The 13,653-nt window shown below is 59.2% G+C and overlaps 1 protein-coding gene across 1 annotated transcript in view; it reads right to left on the minus strand.

Annotated features, from left to right (window-relative positions):
• Positions 1-533: 533 nt before the first annotated feature.
• VOLCADRAFT_96272 (uncharacterized protein) overlaps positions 534-13,653 on the minus strand; it is a gene marked incomplete at both ends in the record, with an annotated part of 18,355 nt that continues 5,235 nt past the window's right edge. The window contains 18 exons of the mRNA XM_002955388.1: positions 534-697; positions 1,226-1,601; positions 1,854-2,544; positions 3,163-3,235; positions 4,926-5,064; positions 5,661-5,846; positions 6,373-6,550; positions 6,844-6,989; positions 7,571-7,725; positions 8,281-8,474; positions 8,912-9,027; positions 9,292-9,348; positions 9,824-9,966; positions 10,379-10,544; positions 10,942-11,079; positions 11,615-11,680; positions 12,168-12,297; positions 13,063-13,286. Coding sequence (XP_002955434.1) covers positions 534-697; positions 1,226-1,601; positions 1,854-2,544; positions 3,163-3,235; positions 4,926-5,064; positions 5,661-5,846; positions 6,373-6,550; positions 6,844-6,989; positions 7,571-7,725; positions 8,281-8,474; positions 8,912-9,027; positions 9,292-9,348; positions 9,824-9,966; positions 10,379-10,544; positions 10,942-11,079; positions 11,615-11,680; positions 12,168-12,297; positions 13,063-13,286 — 3,342 coding nt within the window. The remainder of the gene's footprint in view (positions 698-1,225; positions 1,602-1,853; positions 2,545-3,162; positions 3,236-4,925; positions 5,065-5,660; positions 5,847-6,372; positions 6,551-6,843; positions 6,990-7,570; positions 7,726-8,280; positions 8,475-8,911; positions 9,028-9,291; positions 9,349-9,823; positions 9,967-10,378; positions 10,545-10,941; positions 11,080-11,614; positions 11,681-12,167; positions 12,298-13,062; positions 13,287-13,653) is intronic.

Consider the following 13,653-nt stretch of genomic DNA (forward strand, 5'->3'; position numbering starts at 1 on the left):
TGTCATTAAAATTGAAACTGCAACGACAGCCGGTACCAGCACTCCATTCCGTTCCCTAATCAATCAGAATCAAGCACACCGAGTTATAAAGGACGATAAGAGGAAAAACACTGACACCGCCACGTGACGACGACGCTTCGTAGAAATGGCGGGAGAGTTGGAGCGGCCGTAGGCACATGCATCGACAGCAACTGGACTTGCTTACCGAAACCGCAATTGTTGTCCGGATGGAAAGTCCGACAAATGCGCCCATAACATATCTACTGTACACAGGTTTCATATACTTGTGGGACAGTGGGTACACACAGCAAGTACCCTGTACCTCGCACGTGTAACAACCTAGACAACGGCGAATGCGGGCAACGGACAGCAAACTGGCGCCATGTGACCACCACTTAACAGAGAACAGATCCATGATCCGTCGAAGATATCAGCGTCAAGACTCCGTTAGCGGAAGCGGCACAGCTTGCATACAAGCAGCAGACCGTCATGGCTCCTTGCCCAAGACGACTCAAGGAACTGAATTTCCTACATTAACTCAGGGCCTTAGCTCCCCTCATGGACTGGGCTTGGCCAGACTCATCCATCCCCTCCAGGCCCCCGAACTGCACGTCTCTTCGACGTTCCAGGGTCCAGTCGCCTACTCTTTCGCGCACCGGGAAGTTTATCAACGAGAAGCTCCTGGTCAACAAAGCATCTGTACCACCAACACATGACAATAGCAATAGCAACAGCAACGAAGGACATCCTGAACACCCCAGGCGGAGGTTGCCGTCCTTCCCTTGCCCCTCCACAACCACCTCCATGACCCGCCGACGAGCCAGGTCAGTGTCGACTTGCCCGGCGGCATCCGCAGGAGCGCCCATTGCCCTCCGCACATCTAGAAAGGCCTCCAACGCGAGCCGCGAAGGTGCTGCAGTAGCCCCCACCGTCAACGCGTCTCTCTCTCCGTCCCTCGTGAGCAGCTACTGCGACTTGTGTTGCGGTGATTGCGGCTTCAACTTGGGCGATTGCGGCTTGATCCTCAGCGATTTGGGAGACGACGGCCTCTGGGAATTCCGCTGCTGCTGCCGCTGTGGTTGCGCCAGCGATTGCGGCGGCGGCGGCGGTTCAGCAGCCGACTCAGCCGCCGCAGGGGCCGCTTCAAACCCATGGGCCGCCACAGCGCCAGTCGCCGCGACATCCCCACCTCCCTTTCCCTGTCCCGCCCCAGCTCCGCCCTCACCGGCACCTCCGCCCACCTCCAGATCTCCCGCCTCCTCCCACTCCTCCATTGGGACGTCCTCCTCAATCACCATCTCCACCACCATGCCGCCATCTTTCTCATTGCCATGGGCGTCCACTCTTCGCCGCTTGGCCTGCATGCCATCCACCATCTCCCCGGCCGTCGCGCTGTGAAGGCGCTTGAGCCCCCGCTTCATCTCCGAAGACGCCTTGGTCTCCTCCGGCTGGCCCTGTTCGGTCGCCTTCTCTTTTACCGCCTCTTCGCGCACAGCCTGGGCCGGTGCCACCGTTCCCTGCGCCCCTAGCTTTGGCGGCGGCGCCGGCTCATTCGCTTGACCTTCCTGCCCCCCCAACTGCTCTTGCTCTTGCTGCTCCTCCTGTGGCTGCAGTGGCGGCGGTGGCTGTTTCTGCAACTCCGCCACAGGCATGTGGCTCGCTGGGCCAGGCATGGTTCCGCCGCCACCACCGCCAACGCCAACGCCATCTCCGCCATCACCACCATCGCCACCGCCGCCGCCACCACCGCCGCCACCACCGCCGAAGACGCCGCCGCCACCGCCGCCACCCGCGGCTCCAGGACCCGCTCGGGCCGCGGCCTGCCGTGTGGTTTTGTTCCCAGCCAACCCCACCCCTCGATTGCTCCAACGCCGGCCGCCCTCCGCCAGGTTGACGGGTCCACCAGACTCGGCAGCCGCCGCCTCGCCCAGATGCTGCTCCCCGGTCGCGTGGGTAGCTCCCCCCTCCTCCACTTCCAGACGGTGCTCATCCAGCTCACCCTGCAGGTCCTGCTTCTGCTGCTGCTGTTCAGGAACCTGCGGCTGGGGCTGCAGCTCGGCTCCATGCCCCATCACCACTTCGCCCTTTCCGTCCACCCCTTCTGCCGCCCCTTGCCCCTGCCCCTGCTCATCCTGGGTTGCCCCCTCCGACGTCGCCAGCTGTGAGAGCTCGGACAACTCAGATGCCGCCTTGCCGGCCGCGGCTCCCCCAGTGCGGTTGCGCCTCCCACGACTCGGCTTACCACGGTGCCTTGCGGCGCCAGCTACTGCCGCGTGCCGGGTCCTCCGCCTTTCAACTTCTTCCTGCATCTCCAACTCCTGCTGCTGCTGATGATGATGATAATCCTGATGCGTTTTTTCCTCATCTCCTCCTTCCCCTTCTCCCTCCTCGTCCACCTCTCCACCTAACAACTTATTAAAATGGTGCAGAACTGTCTCCTTGTCCACGTTGCTGAGCTTGGTCAGACCCGGCAGCTTGTTGACGGAGCGGTAAGCTTTGACGACATTGGATGCGACCCGAATGGAAACGCAGCCAGGGAAGTGCCTGCACAAGCGCACAAGCAGAAGCAGCATGAGTCACAGCAGGCATCGCTACTCCTCAAAAAATTAGCAAACGGGGAAAATTTCTTTCGTTCGTGTGGTTGTGCGCATATACCGCGTGCGTCTTTTTTGCTTTAGTATTCGAGTATGTTAGCAAGCGAAGCAAGAAGGGAAGCAAGCAACCCTGAGCAAATAAACGCCTTTCTCCACGCGGAAGGATTAGCTCCTAGCCCGGGCGCATGTAAGCGTCACGGCCCGAAACGGGACCGTAGGCTACGGGACAAATACGGGGCGCTCTGGCTTCTGGTCCACCGCTCTGCATGAGGCGAGGATATGATGGAAACCAGATAATTAAAATATGGATTTGGTCGTTAGTATACCTCATCACTTGTTTCGTTGGAAGTGCGAGGTAGGATGGTGCTTATAGGCGATTTGGCAGCCCTTGAGCCCTCGGCTCGTTCGGGGAACGCACCCACGACCATGTAACAACAACAACAAAAAGATGGATAGCTGTAGACCTTTTCCTTGGCTAGGCTGGGTCGGTTATGCAACCCCAGCCTAGATGAAATTGCATATTTTATAGGCGTGTGAGCATCCTAGACGCCCATACGTCCACAGATACCTGGGGTGAGGCGGGCCCTTGGGAGACTTCAGCACAAGTTGTAAATGGCCTTCTGCGATTGCCTTACTGCAGCCTGCAAGAAATATAAGGCAGAAGTCAAAAAGGCTTAGCAGCAGAGAATGCGGCGGCGAACGCGGCAGCGGCGGGCCGGCAAGAAGAGAACCGCCGCAGCGCCGCAGTGTTGAACAGGGAAGCGAGAAACTTAGGGAGACGACCCATGGTTCACAATCCGTCGGCGCACGCGCTGCGGCAACTCCTAATACCACGGAAGCTACAACGTTGTAAAGGCACAAAACAAGGTGGATATAGCTTTTTCGTAACAAACTCGAATGTGCTTGCCAACGTTCCGTCCTAAAGGCAAGATCTGTGCAAAAGCGCTCGTGCGTTGCACTTACCTACGCATTTGCCGTTATCGGCTTTTGCGCGGTCGATGAAGTAGGTAGGCATTTGTGCATGAAAAGATGCTGAAAGCTCCGCAGCGCGGTCAGAACCTCGCTAGGAGAGAACCGTCGCGTCCAAAGGTGCAGCCAGCCGTGAGGACAAACAACCCCTTGGATGCTTCTTGACGCCTGCCGCTAAGCAGGGCCTGCGTAAGCAATAATCTCGCTGTGGGGCCCTGTGAGTATTGCAGCAATTCTGGACCTGCCTGAAGGTGCAGACGCAACACCAAACCTCGCAGAAAAGGTCTCCGGTGCTTGCCCGTGCAGGCCAGTGCAGGCAACCAGTAAAAGCTATGCGAATGCGATTGTTACAGTAGACCCCGAACGGGTCGAGTGCAGCGCCCCTAGGAGCGCCTCCCGCACAAAAGCTATGCGCAAGGGAACTTTGTTAAGGTCATGGGACATGCTAAGCGTTCTAGTCAATATCGAGAGATGAAACGTCGTGCTGGTTTGACTGCGAACAACAACTCCATGAACAAAGGCCCGTGCTACATCCATGTGCGATGCAGGGCTATATGTCCACCAACCTGTGGCTAATAAAGTAAAGGCGCAGCTGGAGTATATTTCGCGTGACTCTAATAAATTAGCAAAAGTGACCAGCGGGGCTCTGCCGCCCTTCAGTGGCATGCTGTCCGTCTTCCTACGGGCCGTGCTTAAATGCATTACTAGGGTCGGAATTATGGAAAGGACTGTGTGGCATATGGAGGGTACCAAAACTCTATCCAGATATGCCAGGCCTTGTCCAGGTTTCCCCCCCAACATTCTTAGCGACGGCGCAAAATGTCAAACGCCATATTGCATTTGGGACAGTTTGGGACGGGGTAATTCACCTTGACAGAAATGGACTTTTCAGCTCCTGAAAATTGCAAAGCAGGGTTGTTTTGGCTACAAAGCAGGTGTGCTGTGATAAAATATCAAAGAACCAGATTCTGGGCAGCATGACGACGACGTGAATCGGGTCGCAAAGTCCCGAAGAGGAAGAGCATCGTCCCTGAGGGCTGTCCGCGCTGTCAAGCATTGTGACGATCCGCCAGGGCACCCGAGCTTTCCTCGCGCACGCTGTGCGGTTCTCAATAACTTGGGACAGCTCTCGTCTCCCGCCTTAACCACCACAAGACCCTCCACCACAAGACCCTCGGCTTGCACATCGCCACCAGAAATCAGCCATTTCTCACCCCGCCCGGCAATGGCATATGCCGTACGACCCTGTACACCTGCCGTACACAAAGCTAATCTCTTGCGTAGACTACCAAGGGCTTCAGTCAACCCACGGCAAGCCCCCTCCTCTTTTATATACACCTCCACTTCTTTGCCTGACCTGACCTGACTTGGCCTGACCTGCCAGTCCTAAGAAAGGCCACGTCTCGCCGATCTCGTCGGCCGACGGACATTTCCCCCCCCCACCGCCAAGACCCCCCCCCGTCGTTTCGAGTCTCCTTTCATCAGGAGCGTCTTCCCGGACCTGCAGCACCACCACCGCCCTGGCAAGTCAGTTCAATCTGTCCGCCTCGCCAGTCAGAAGCTTTCCCCCAAAAAAGGTTCAAATCCATCAAACCTGTCAAAGAGTCATGTCAATAAATTGACAAAGGCGTCCAGAGCTTCACAATATCGACGAGAGCAAATGAGGTTTTTGGTTGGGTAGTTCTACTCGTCTCCTCATCTCTAAGCCGCCAAGACGTAATCGCCACTCAAATGCCCCTCTCCTCTTCTTAACAGCAGGCCTGCCACTACCTCAAGCACTGTCACGTTCGGCCTAGCTTTCGCCCTCACTAGCCCTCGCCCCAGGCACCTGAAACACACACACGCACACATACACCTCATCTACTGCCAAACCCTCCTGTAACCCGTCTTTCGGCCACCGCAGCCTACCACCTAGCCAGCTCCCGACTTTTCCCCCAACCTTGTAAAGAGGTAAAAGTCCCATCACCCATTCCCACCCACATCCCCAGCTCACCCCCTACACCTATACTATACTACATACGTACATACGCACATACACACGCACCGTCAGCCTAATTCCCCGCCAGCCCTGTCTCACACCCGCCCGTCCTTTCTGACCACCAGCACGCCCCCTCCCTTAACCGACAAGAACTTGCGCCAGGCCAGCAGCCCCCCCAGCAGCCCTATGACCGTAAGGCCCAGCAGCCAGGTGGTGGTGTGCACCAGTGCGTTTACCCGGGGGGCGATGGACATCACCAGCGCGCCCGTCACGTTGCGAGCAACCACCACCGCCTTGCGGTTGATCTGAAGGAGCAAGGGGAGGGGAGGAAGAGGGCGGTTAGGAGGGAAGCGGACGGAGGGGACGTGTGGGTTAGGGTCAGGACGCAGGGCCCGTGCTTATCAATGCAGTGCCCCTGTTCCACGCAGCACAGGAAAGTACCCCACGTCACCCCACACCCATTCCAATGACGGGACGGGCTGAGGTGAGGAGGAACGTTTTGTGAAGAGCCCCCCCCCCCAGATGGCGCACGGGGACCAAGGGGTGGTGCGAGGGTGGCGGCATCCAGGGTGGTGATGGTGCTGCTGCGGATGCTGTACTCTACGGAGCCTCGAGGCAGCGGCCCCGGGAGATTATCGCCACAGGGGGGGGGGCACAGGGCGAGCAGGGAAAAGCAGTGGCGAAGGAAGCCGCGGTTCCAAAAGCCCACCCTCCTCTTTCTCCCATCCCAACCGAGATTTTTCATATCAATTAAAAAAACACATACCCCTCCTTCCTCCACAGCCACCTTCCCCAACCCAACCCACCCCCCTCCGTCCCCCCCACCCCCACCTGCTCATGCACATTGCTGTAAATCCTAGGCTCCAGCTCCCGCCGGAGGTCCGCTGCCAGCCGTTCCAGCTGCCGCTCATCCAGCAGGAGACCCCCCGCCCCGGCCCCACCCGAACCGGTCTGGGTCTGGGTCTGCTGCCAGGCGGTGGTCTCCGCGGCTGCGGCACGTTTGAACTGCCTGCGATGCGAGGGGTGTTAAAAGGTGGGTGTGGGGCTGGAGTGGGGCTAAAGGTTATAAAGGTGATGATGTGGGGGGTGTTGTAACGTTCAACGTAGGAGGCGTGTGAGGGCGAAGAGGGGAAGCACCGTATGATGCGGAGGAGGAAGACGGAGAAAAAAGGGGGGGCTAGACACACTCTTGTCATCCCCCTGCCGCTGGGGCTCGCACTCCATGTTCATCAACATGCATCTCCCCTCCCCCTCCCCCTCTTCCTTTCCACTCCACTCCACTCCACTCCACTCCCCGCTCACCCCTCGTCCATCGTCGACACCAGCTCCCAGCAGGGCTTGTGCAGGTGGGCGGCGTGTTTAGCCAGGCAGCTGAGCACGTAGCCGCTCTGCAGGAAGGGAGCCGCCACCCGGTCCACCTGGCACTTCTGCATCACATCTCCGTCGCACTGACTGGTCAACGGCATCCCCACCCGGTAGCGGTTGAGGGACAACTTCACAAGCGCCTACAGCAACACCAGCACGGAGCAGCAGCAACAGCAGCAACAGCTCTAGTACCGTATCAGCCTCAGCAGTAGCAGCAGAAGCAGAAGCGACGTGGCAGCAGCGCCAGCTGCAAGCGCGTCACACCAGCCTGGGATGGCCCTTCCGGAAACTCCTCCTCCGCTTCCCTAACCGCACAACCCACACTCTACCCATTACACGCCCATCCCACTCCCCCATTCCACACTTCCATGCAACCCTTGGGTCCGCAGACCCCTTAACCTCAGCGTATTCGTGTGTTGGTGCCCCCCCCACCAACTTATCAAGGTCCATTGCTTCTTGTTGAAGGGGAGGATGGGACGGAAGCGGGATGGGGCTGGCGGCTTCCCTCCAGACGCACACGCCCCACGCCTCCTGCTCCACAAAGCTCGCCCTAACCTAACCCCCTTCCCCCTCCCCCGCCCCTTCCCCCGCCCCCGCCCCTTCTCCCTCCCCCTCCCCCCCCCTTCCCCCTCCCCGGCCCTTCCCCCTCCCTCCCCGGCCCTACCTGCAGCTCCGATCTGCATCCCGGTGCCAGCTGCGCGGACTGCCTGGCCAGACAGCCCAGAGTGGTCTCCTCGCGGTGGGCCCCGCCCGTACCAGTAACCGACTGACGGGACGAGCCCAACTCATCAACCGCTTCGGGACACAGCCGCTGAGTGTCTGGAGGGGGCGCGGGAAAGGTGGAGAGGCGGGCCGGGGAGGGCGGGGGGAGGGCGGGGGAGGAGAGAGGGGGTGGGAAGGTGGAAAGGGGTGGAGAGGGGGACGACGAAGGGCGTGTGGTGTAAAAGGGATCTGCATGCAGGCGCTTGGAATAGTTCTCGTGTCAATGTACCGCCAACCACCAACCGCCAATCAACCAAGGCACCGATGAGCCTGACAGCAGCACTTTGCTGCCGAAACCTGACTTTACACAAGTAGTAGCTACTTTAAATGAATCGACACCAGTTTCGTTTGGCCAAACATATGAAAAGAACATAACTGAATAACACAGGATAACATTTTGTTTTGCATCAACCAACAACTGACAAACCAACCAACCAACGAACCAACAACTGACTAACAAACGAACCGTCCCCCTTCGCCTCCTTTTCCCCTGCCATCCCGTCGCGATCTCCCCACCACCACCACCACCAAGCCACCCCGCACCCCAACCCCACCCCGCCGCATAGATCCCCCCTCGCTTCTCCATCCCCTCCTCCTCCTCCTCCTCCTCACCCTCCTCGCACTCCTGGCTCAACCTGTAGTTGAGCGAATACTTGACTGCGGCCCTGTCCGTGAGCTGTCTGAGCGCCAGCCTGCAGCCTGCGGGGAAGTGGCCCTTGTCCATGTTCCCCTGCAGGCAGCTGATGACTCGGGCGTCTCCGGGGGGAACGTCGGAACAGAAGCTGCTGATGGCCAGAGGGCACTCCCTGTGCATGTGTACGTGTGTGGGGGATAAGGGGGCGTGGAAGGGAGGGGGCAGGCGGGGGGAGGACAGGGGCCAGGTGGCCGTGAGGGGAAGGAGGAGAGAGGGAGAGGGAGAGGGTGGTTCAGATTAAGGAAAGCTGGGATGGGATGGGATGAGGATGGCAGGGCGGGGAGTGGTCGGGGAGGGGGACATTGGAAGGTTCTGAAGGAACCTCAATGTTCCTTTAGGCTGTTAAATGCTGCTGTTGTTGTTGTTGTTGTTGGTGGTGGTGGTGGTTATTAGGAGCATCGCGACCTCCTCAGCCTTCCTCTCACACATGTACACACACTCTCTCGGCCGACCGCTAGCCTACACCACATAAGCCCCTCATTACCCCCCTTCCAGACTCTCTCTCTCTCTCTCTCTCTCTCTCTCTCACACACACACACACACACACACCTCATAAGTTTTGGGTTCAGCCGCACATCCTCGTGTTCCATCCTCTCCACCTCCTCCTCGGCCTCCCGGCACTCCGGGGAGAGGTGTTCGGCGGAGCGCCGGAGGCAGTCGTGGACCTGAGTAAGGGGGGAAGGGGGAGTGGCGGGGGGGGGAGAAAGGGGGACGGAGAGCACACCACCAGCGGCAGACAGGTGGGGATATCGTGAGGTGAGATAAGAGGGCGTGTTAGCTGCATTGTGCGTGGAAGGGATGGGGGGGAAAAGAGTGTGTGTGTGTGTGTGTGTTTGAGGTCACAGGTTTGTGTGGTAAGGCTTCCTGTGCCGAACCCCAAACCCCCGTCCCGTCCCCCTCCTGTTCATTTCTCTTCACCCCTACCCCACCTGACCACCTCCGGCCTCCAAGCCGCCGCAGTACTTCTGTACGTCACTGGTACACGCCTGGGGAGGGGTTAAATGGAATTATTGGGGGGCGGGTTGAAGGGGTGGGTGGGCTGGAAGGGAGGGTGTCAAACAAAAGGGGGGTTGGAAGCGGGTGCGGGTTGGATGGGGGGTTGGGGGCCGGGGATGCGGGTTGGAAAACGGGGGGAGGACCCTACCCCTCATTCCTCCTTCTCCTCCTCCTCCTCCTACATCATTACCACCGGAAGCCCAAGGCTCGGAGTAACGCCACTGCCCATGGGACTATATGGCCTCTCAATTCCAACCTTCTTTCCAATCCCCCTTCCCCACCTCTCCTCTCCTCCCCCTCTCCCCCCTTCCTCCTAGTTCTTCCGACATCATCTTCACTTCGTCATCACGAGGTCGCGGTCTTCACGGACGCCTTTCGGTCAGTTCTACGTTTGGTACACTCTTGCCCTGGCAGCAGCTTCACTCGTGTGTGGTTCGTCTTCCCCACCCCCTCACTCCCTCACACCTGCATCAGCTTTACATCCATCCTGTGGTCCTCCACCATGAAGCCCATCAGCCTCATCACCTGGCCCCGACACGCCTCACTGCTGATGTTAGCCCGCTGGTCGCGAAGGCAGGACACCACTCGGCCCTCCCCGGGCTGCACACCTGCGGGGGGGGGGTATTGGGGGAGAGGGGGAGCGGGGGAGGAGAGGAGAGGTGGGAAAGGGGGATTGGAACGAGGGTTGGAATTGTAAGCCATGTAGTCCAATGGGCAGTGGCGTTACTCCGAGCCTTGGGCTTCCGGTAAAGATGTAGGAGGAGGGGAAGGAGGAGGAGGAATGAGGGATAGGGTCCTCCCCCCTTTTTCCGACCCGCATCCCCGGCCCTGTGGCGGGAGAGTAGGGCGAGTCCGGGGGGTGGGTTGTAAGGCGGTCCAGGGACCAGGAGGCAGTTCCTTCCCTCCACCCACCCACCCACCCATCCACTAACCTTTCTTACCAGTTACCACCCCCTCCCCCCCTTGGTAGCAGCTTCACTCGTTCGTGGTTCGTCTTCCCCCCCACCCCCACCCCCTCACCACTGCACAAGGTGCTGATCTCCTCCCCGCAGTCCTCCCGGAGTCCCGCCATGGTGCGGATGTCCCTGGTCGCCTCGGTCAGGTACTCCCGCAGGGCCAGGCCGCAGCGCTCGGAGAAGCCGGGGGAGGTGCGGCGGTCGGCAAGGCAGTCCAGGGCGCGAATACCCTGACCGGAGCGCGCGGGAGGGGGAGGAATGGGAGGAGAGCGAGGTCGGGGGGTGGGGTGGGGTGGGAAGGTGAAGGGGGTGGGAAATCATACCATGATGCTGCTGGGTGATGCTAGGTGAGGAAGGCAAGAGGTTCAATTGTTTCAGAACACGATGACGATGACGATGACGAGGAGTACGTCCCAAGCACCAACCGACACAACTACCACCACCACCACCGCCGCCGGAGGAGTCCGACGAGCGCCATGAGGACTCAGTAACCGAGTCCCTAGCTCTGGGAACCACCAGCTCCAAAAAACTACAGCGAAGAAAGGGATGGGGCTTGCTGGGAGCGGGACGCTTCTCCTGCCTTTTCCCCCCCCACCTCCCCCCCTCCCCCCCCCATTCCCCACTCACCTCCATTCCCGGTGCCGAGCACATGGTGGCGTGCTCCCGGGCACACGCCTCCATGAGGTCGGGGATGAAGGCCACGTCGGTGGCGGCCTGGGTGCGCCGGTCGAGGACCACCGCCATACACGCCTCCGAAATCTTGCCCTGAACACATACATACACACGTACACATGTCGACACGTGTGTACAGCAAGAGAGAGAGAGAGCGGGGGAGAGAGAGGGGGGGGGGGAGAAAAGAGAGAGGTAGGTAGGGGAGGTGGAAGCATATATGTGATAATGCAAGAAGGCCAGAATGATGTACTACCGAAAGAAGTGAATGTTCGAAAAAAGCCCACAACAGCCGATGACGTCCCAACTGCACCAACTGCACCAACCGCAGTCCGAATAAGGAAGGCGGGGCAGGAAGAGCAGCACGTGGCACCTTGTGTATGTATGTATGTATGTATGTATGTATGTATGTATGTATGTATGTATGTATGTATGTATGTATGTATGTATGTATGTATGTATGTATGTATGTATGTATACATATATGTTCGTGTACTTGTTTACCTGCATCAGGCCGGTATCAGGTTTACCCCTTAACATCGAGGCCCACCCGTCAACCAATCCCGAGCTGCCAGGCCCCACCCCCATTTCCCACCACCACCACTTCCACTCCTCCCCCCCCCCTCCCCACCCCCACCACCACCACCACCTTGAGCACCGCGGGGGAGTCCTCGCGACTGAACTTGTCCATCCTCTCCTGCAGTAAGGGCGGGAGGCACACGGGGGGAAATACACGTAAGACACGGCGGGAGGGGGGAGTCATGTGCGGCAAAGAAACAAGGAATGGGGTGGGACTGCCGGCGTACAAACTTTGGAAAGGGGGAACGAAAGAAGTGTCGTTAACAAGGAGCAGGGCGTCATAGTGTGCGTTTGTATGTATGTACATTCGTCGCACGGTCGCAATACACTCCATACGAGTCCCACGCGCCCCGCCCACCCCCAACCCCATCCTGTTCCGGAGCCCCTCATCCTTCCCCCACCTCCTCGTCATAATCCCCCTCCCCCCTACCTACCCCCAGGTCTGCCATGCGTCACCTTCCCACCTCATACGGTAAACCCCCCCTTGCCCCCCCCTCCCCTACCTTCCTTCCCCCCTCCTTCCGCCCTTCCCCCATCCCTTCCTTCCCCCCTCCTCCCCCCCTCTCCCGCCCTCCTTCCCCCCCTCCTTGCCCCCTCCGCCCCACCTGCAGGCACTCCAGTGCACGAGGCGGGTGCTGGGAGCACAGCAGCGCCACCTCCTGGTGGCAACCCCGCATAAGGCCCGCATCCAGACGGTTGTCAGTGTAGGCATCCACCAGGCTCTCGTACATATGTCTGTGGGAAAGCAGCGGCAGCAGCAGCCGGTGGGAGCCGCCGCACGTGGGGCAGGCAGGAGAAAGGGCGCGCCCGTGTGTGTATATGTGTATGTATGTGTGTGTGTAAATGGACTAAGCCGCGAGAAGTACGCATGGACGTACGTTTGTTGAACAAGTCACATGAAGGACAACTTTACCAAAGCAATGCTAGTAGTCCAGTAATGAAGTATAACGAAGTATAATCAGTTAGCTGGGTATTCCTCTCAACGAATGAAGATGTGCGTATGTAAGTATGTATGTCCGCGTGCAGAAGGACCAAACCCAGCAACAGAAACCCCCACCCCCACCTGCCCCTCCCCGACCCGCCCCCAACGCCTGCAGCCACTCTCGCGCCACCCTACTCCTGTAAAACACTCCAGCTCGGTGCCATTGCACCGGGCTTCTCCCCCCCCGCCTCAGCCCTACGGCCTACACCCCTCCTCCTCCTCCTCCTCGTCCCCGTCCTCACCGCCCCCCACTGCTGCCATCGTGTTCCCCTAGCCACGCGTCCGGCACACGACTTCCATACCGACATACATACGCCCTTTATCATCATTTTCCCGCTTCCCATGCGTTAACGCTCTTTTCATATTCCTCACTTTCCCCCTCCACCCTCCGTAATGTTGGGCAGTTGCGCCATCGCTGTCGGACGCCCGCTGGCAGTTGGACCATGCTTTGACTTTTGGACTTTCATATCACAGCACATCACCGCACTTCACTCCCTCTCAACACCAGTTTGCCGTACCTCCTGCAGGTTGCATCTCGCACCAGCTCCAGCCTGCCCCGCAGGCACTCGAACGGCGCAGACAGCCCGAACGGCACCACCTCCGGCCCCGACTCGAGCTGTTCAGCTACCTCCTCATCACACAGACTCCGTACATCCCCCGAGCAACTGGACACAAAGGTATGGTCCAGTCGTACGTCCAGGGAGCGCAGCTGTCGTACCTCCCCAAGCGCCTCAGTGCAGTCCTCTGCGTCCGGGGGGTCGGGTGGGGTGGGAGGGGCCAGGAGGGGAGAGAGGGATGGGAAGAGGAAGGAGGAGAGCGACGGGAAGGATCATGGAATCAGTAATGGGGGGTTGGGGTGAGAGAGGGAGGGGATGGAGCGGGGTAAGGAAAGCAACAGGGCAGGACGGACACATCTCGCACGCGTAGGACGTGGGTACGACGTAGTGAAGGACGGACGTGATGAAGGGAAAGATACAAACCAATGATTAGAAAGAAGCAAGGGGAGGGTTTGAAGCGGGTTATTAGGTCCCCCCTTCCTTCCTCTTCTCCCTGAACACGATTTTCCCTCAACATTCCCTCCCCTTTTCCCCCTCCTCCTCCTCCTCCTC

The sequence above is a fragment of the Volvox carteri genome (assembly GCF_000143455.1).
Source record: "Volvox carteri f. nagariensis unplaced genomic scaffold VOLCAscaffold_51, whole genome shotgun sequence".
In the NCBI taxonomy this organism is placed as follows: domain Eukaryota; kingdom Viridiplantae; phylum Chlorophyta; class Chlorophyceae; order Chlamydomonadales; family Volvocaceae; genus Volvox; species Volvox carteri.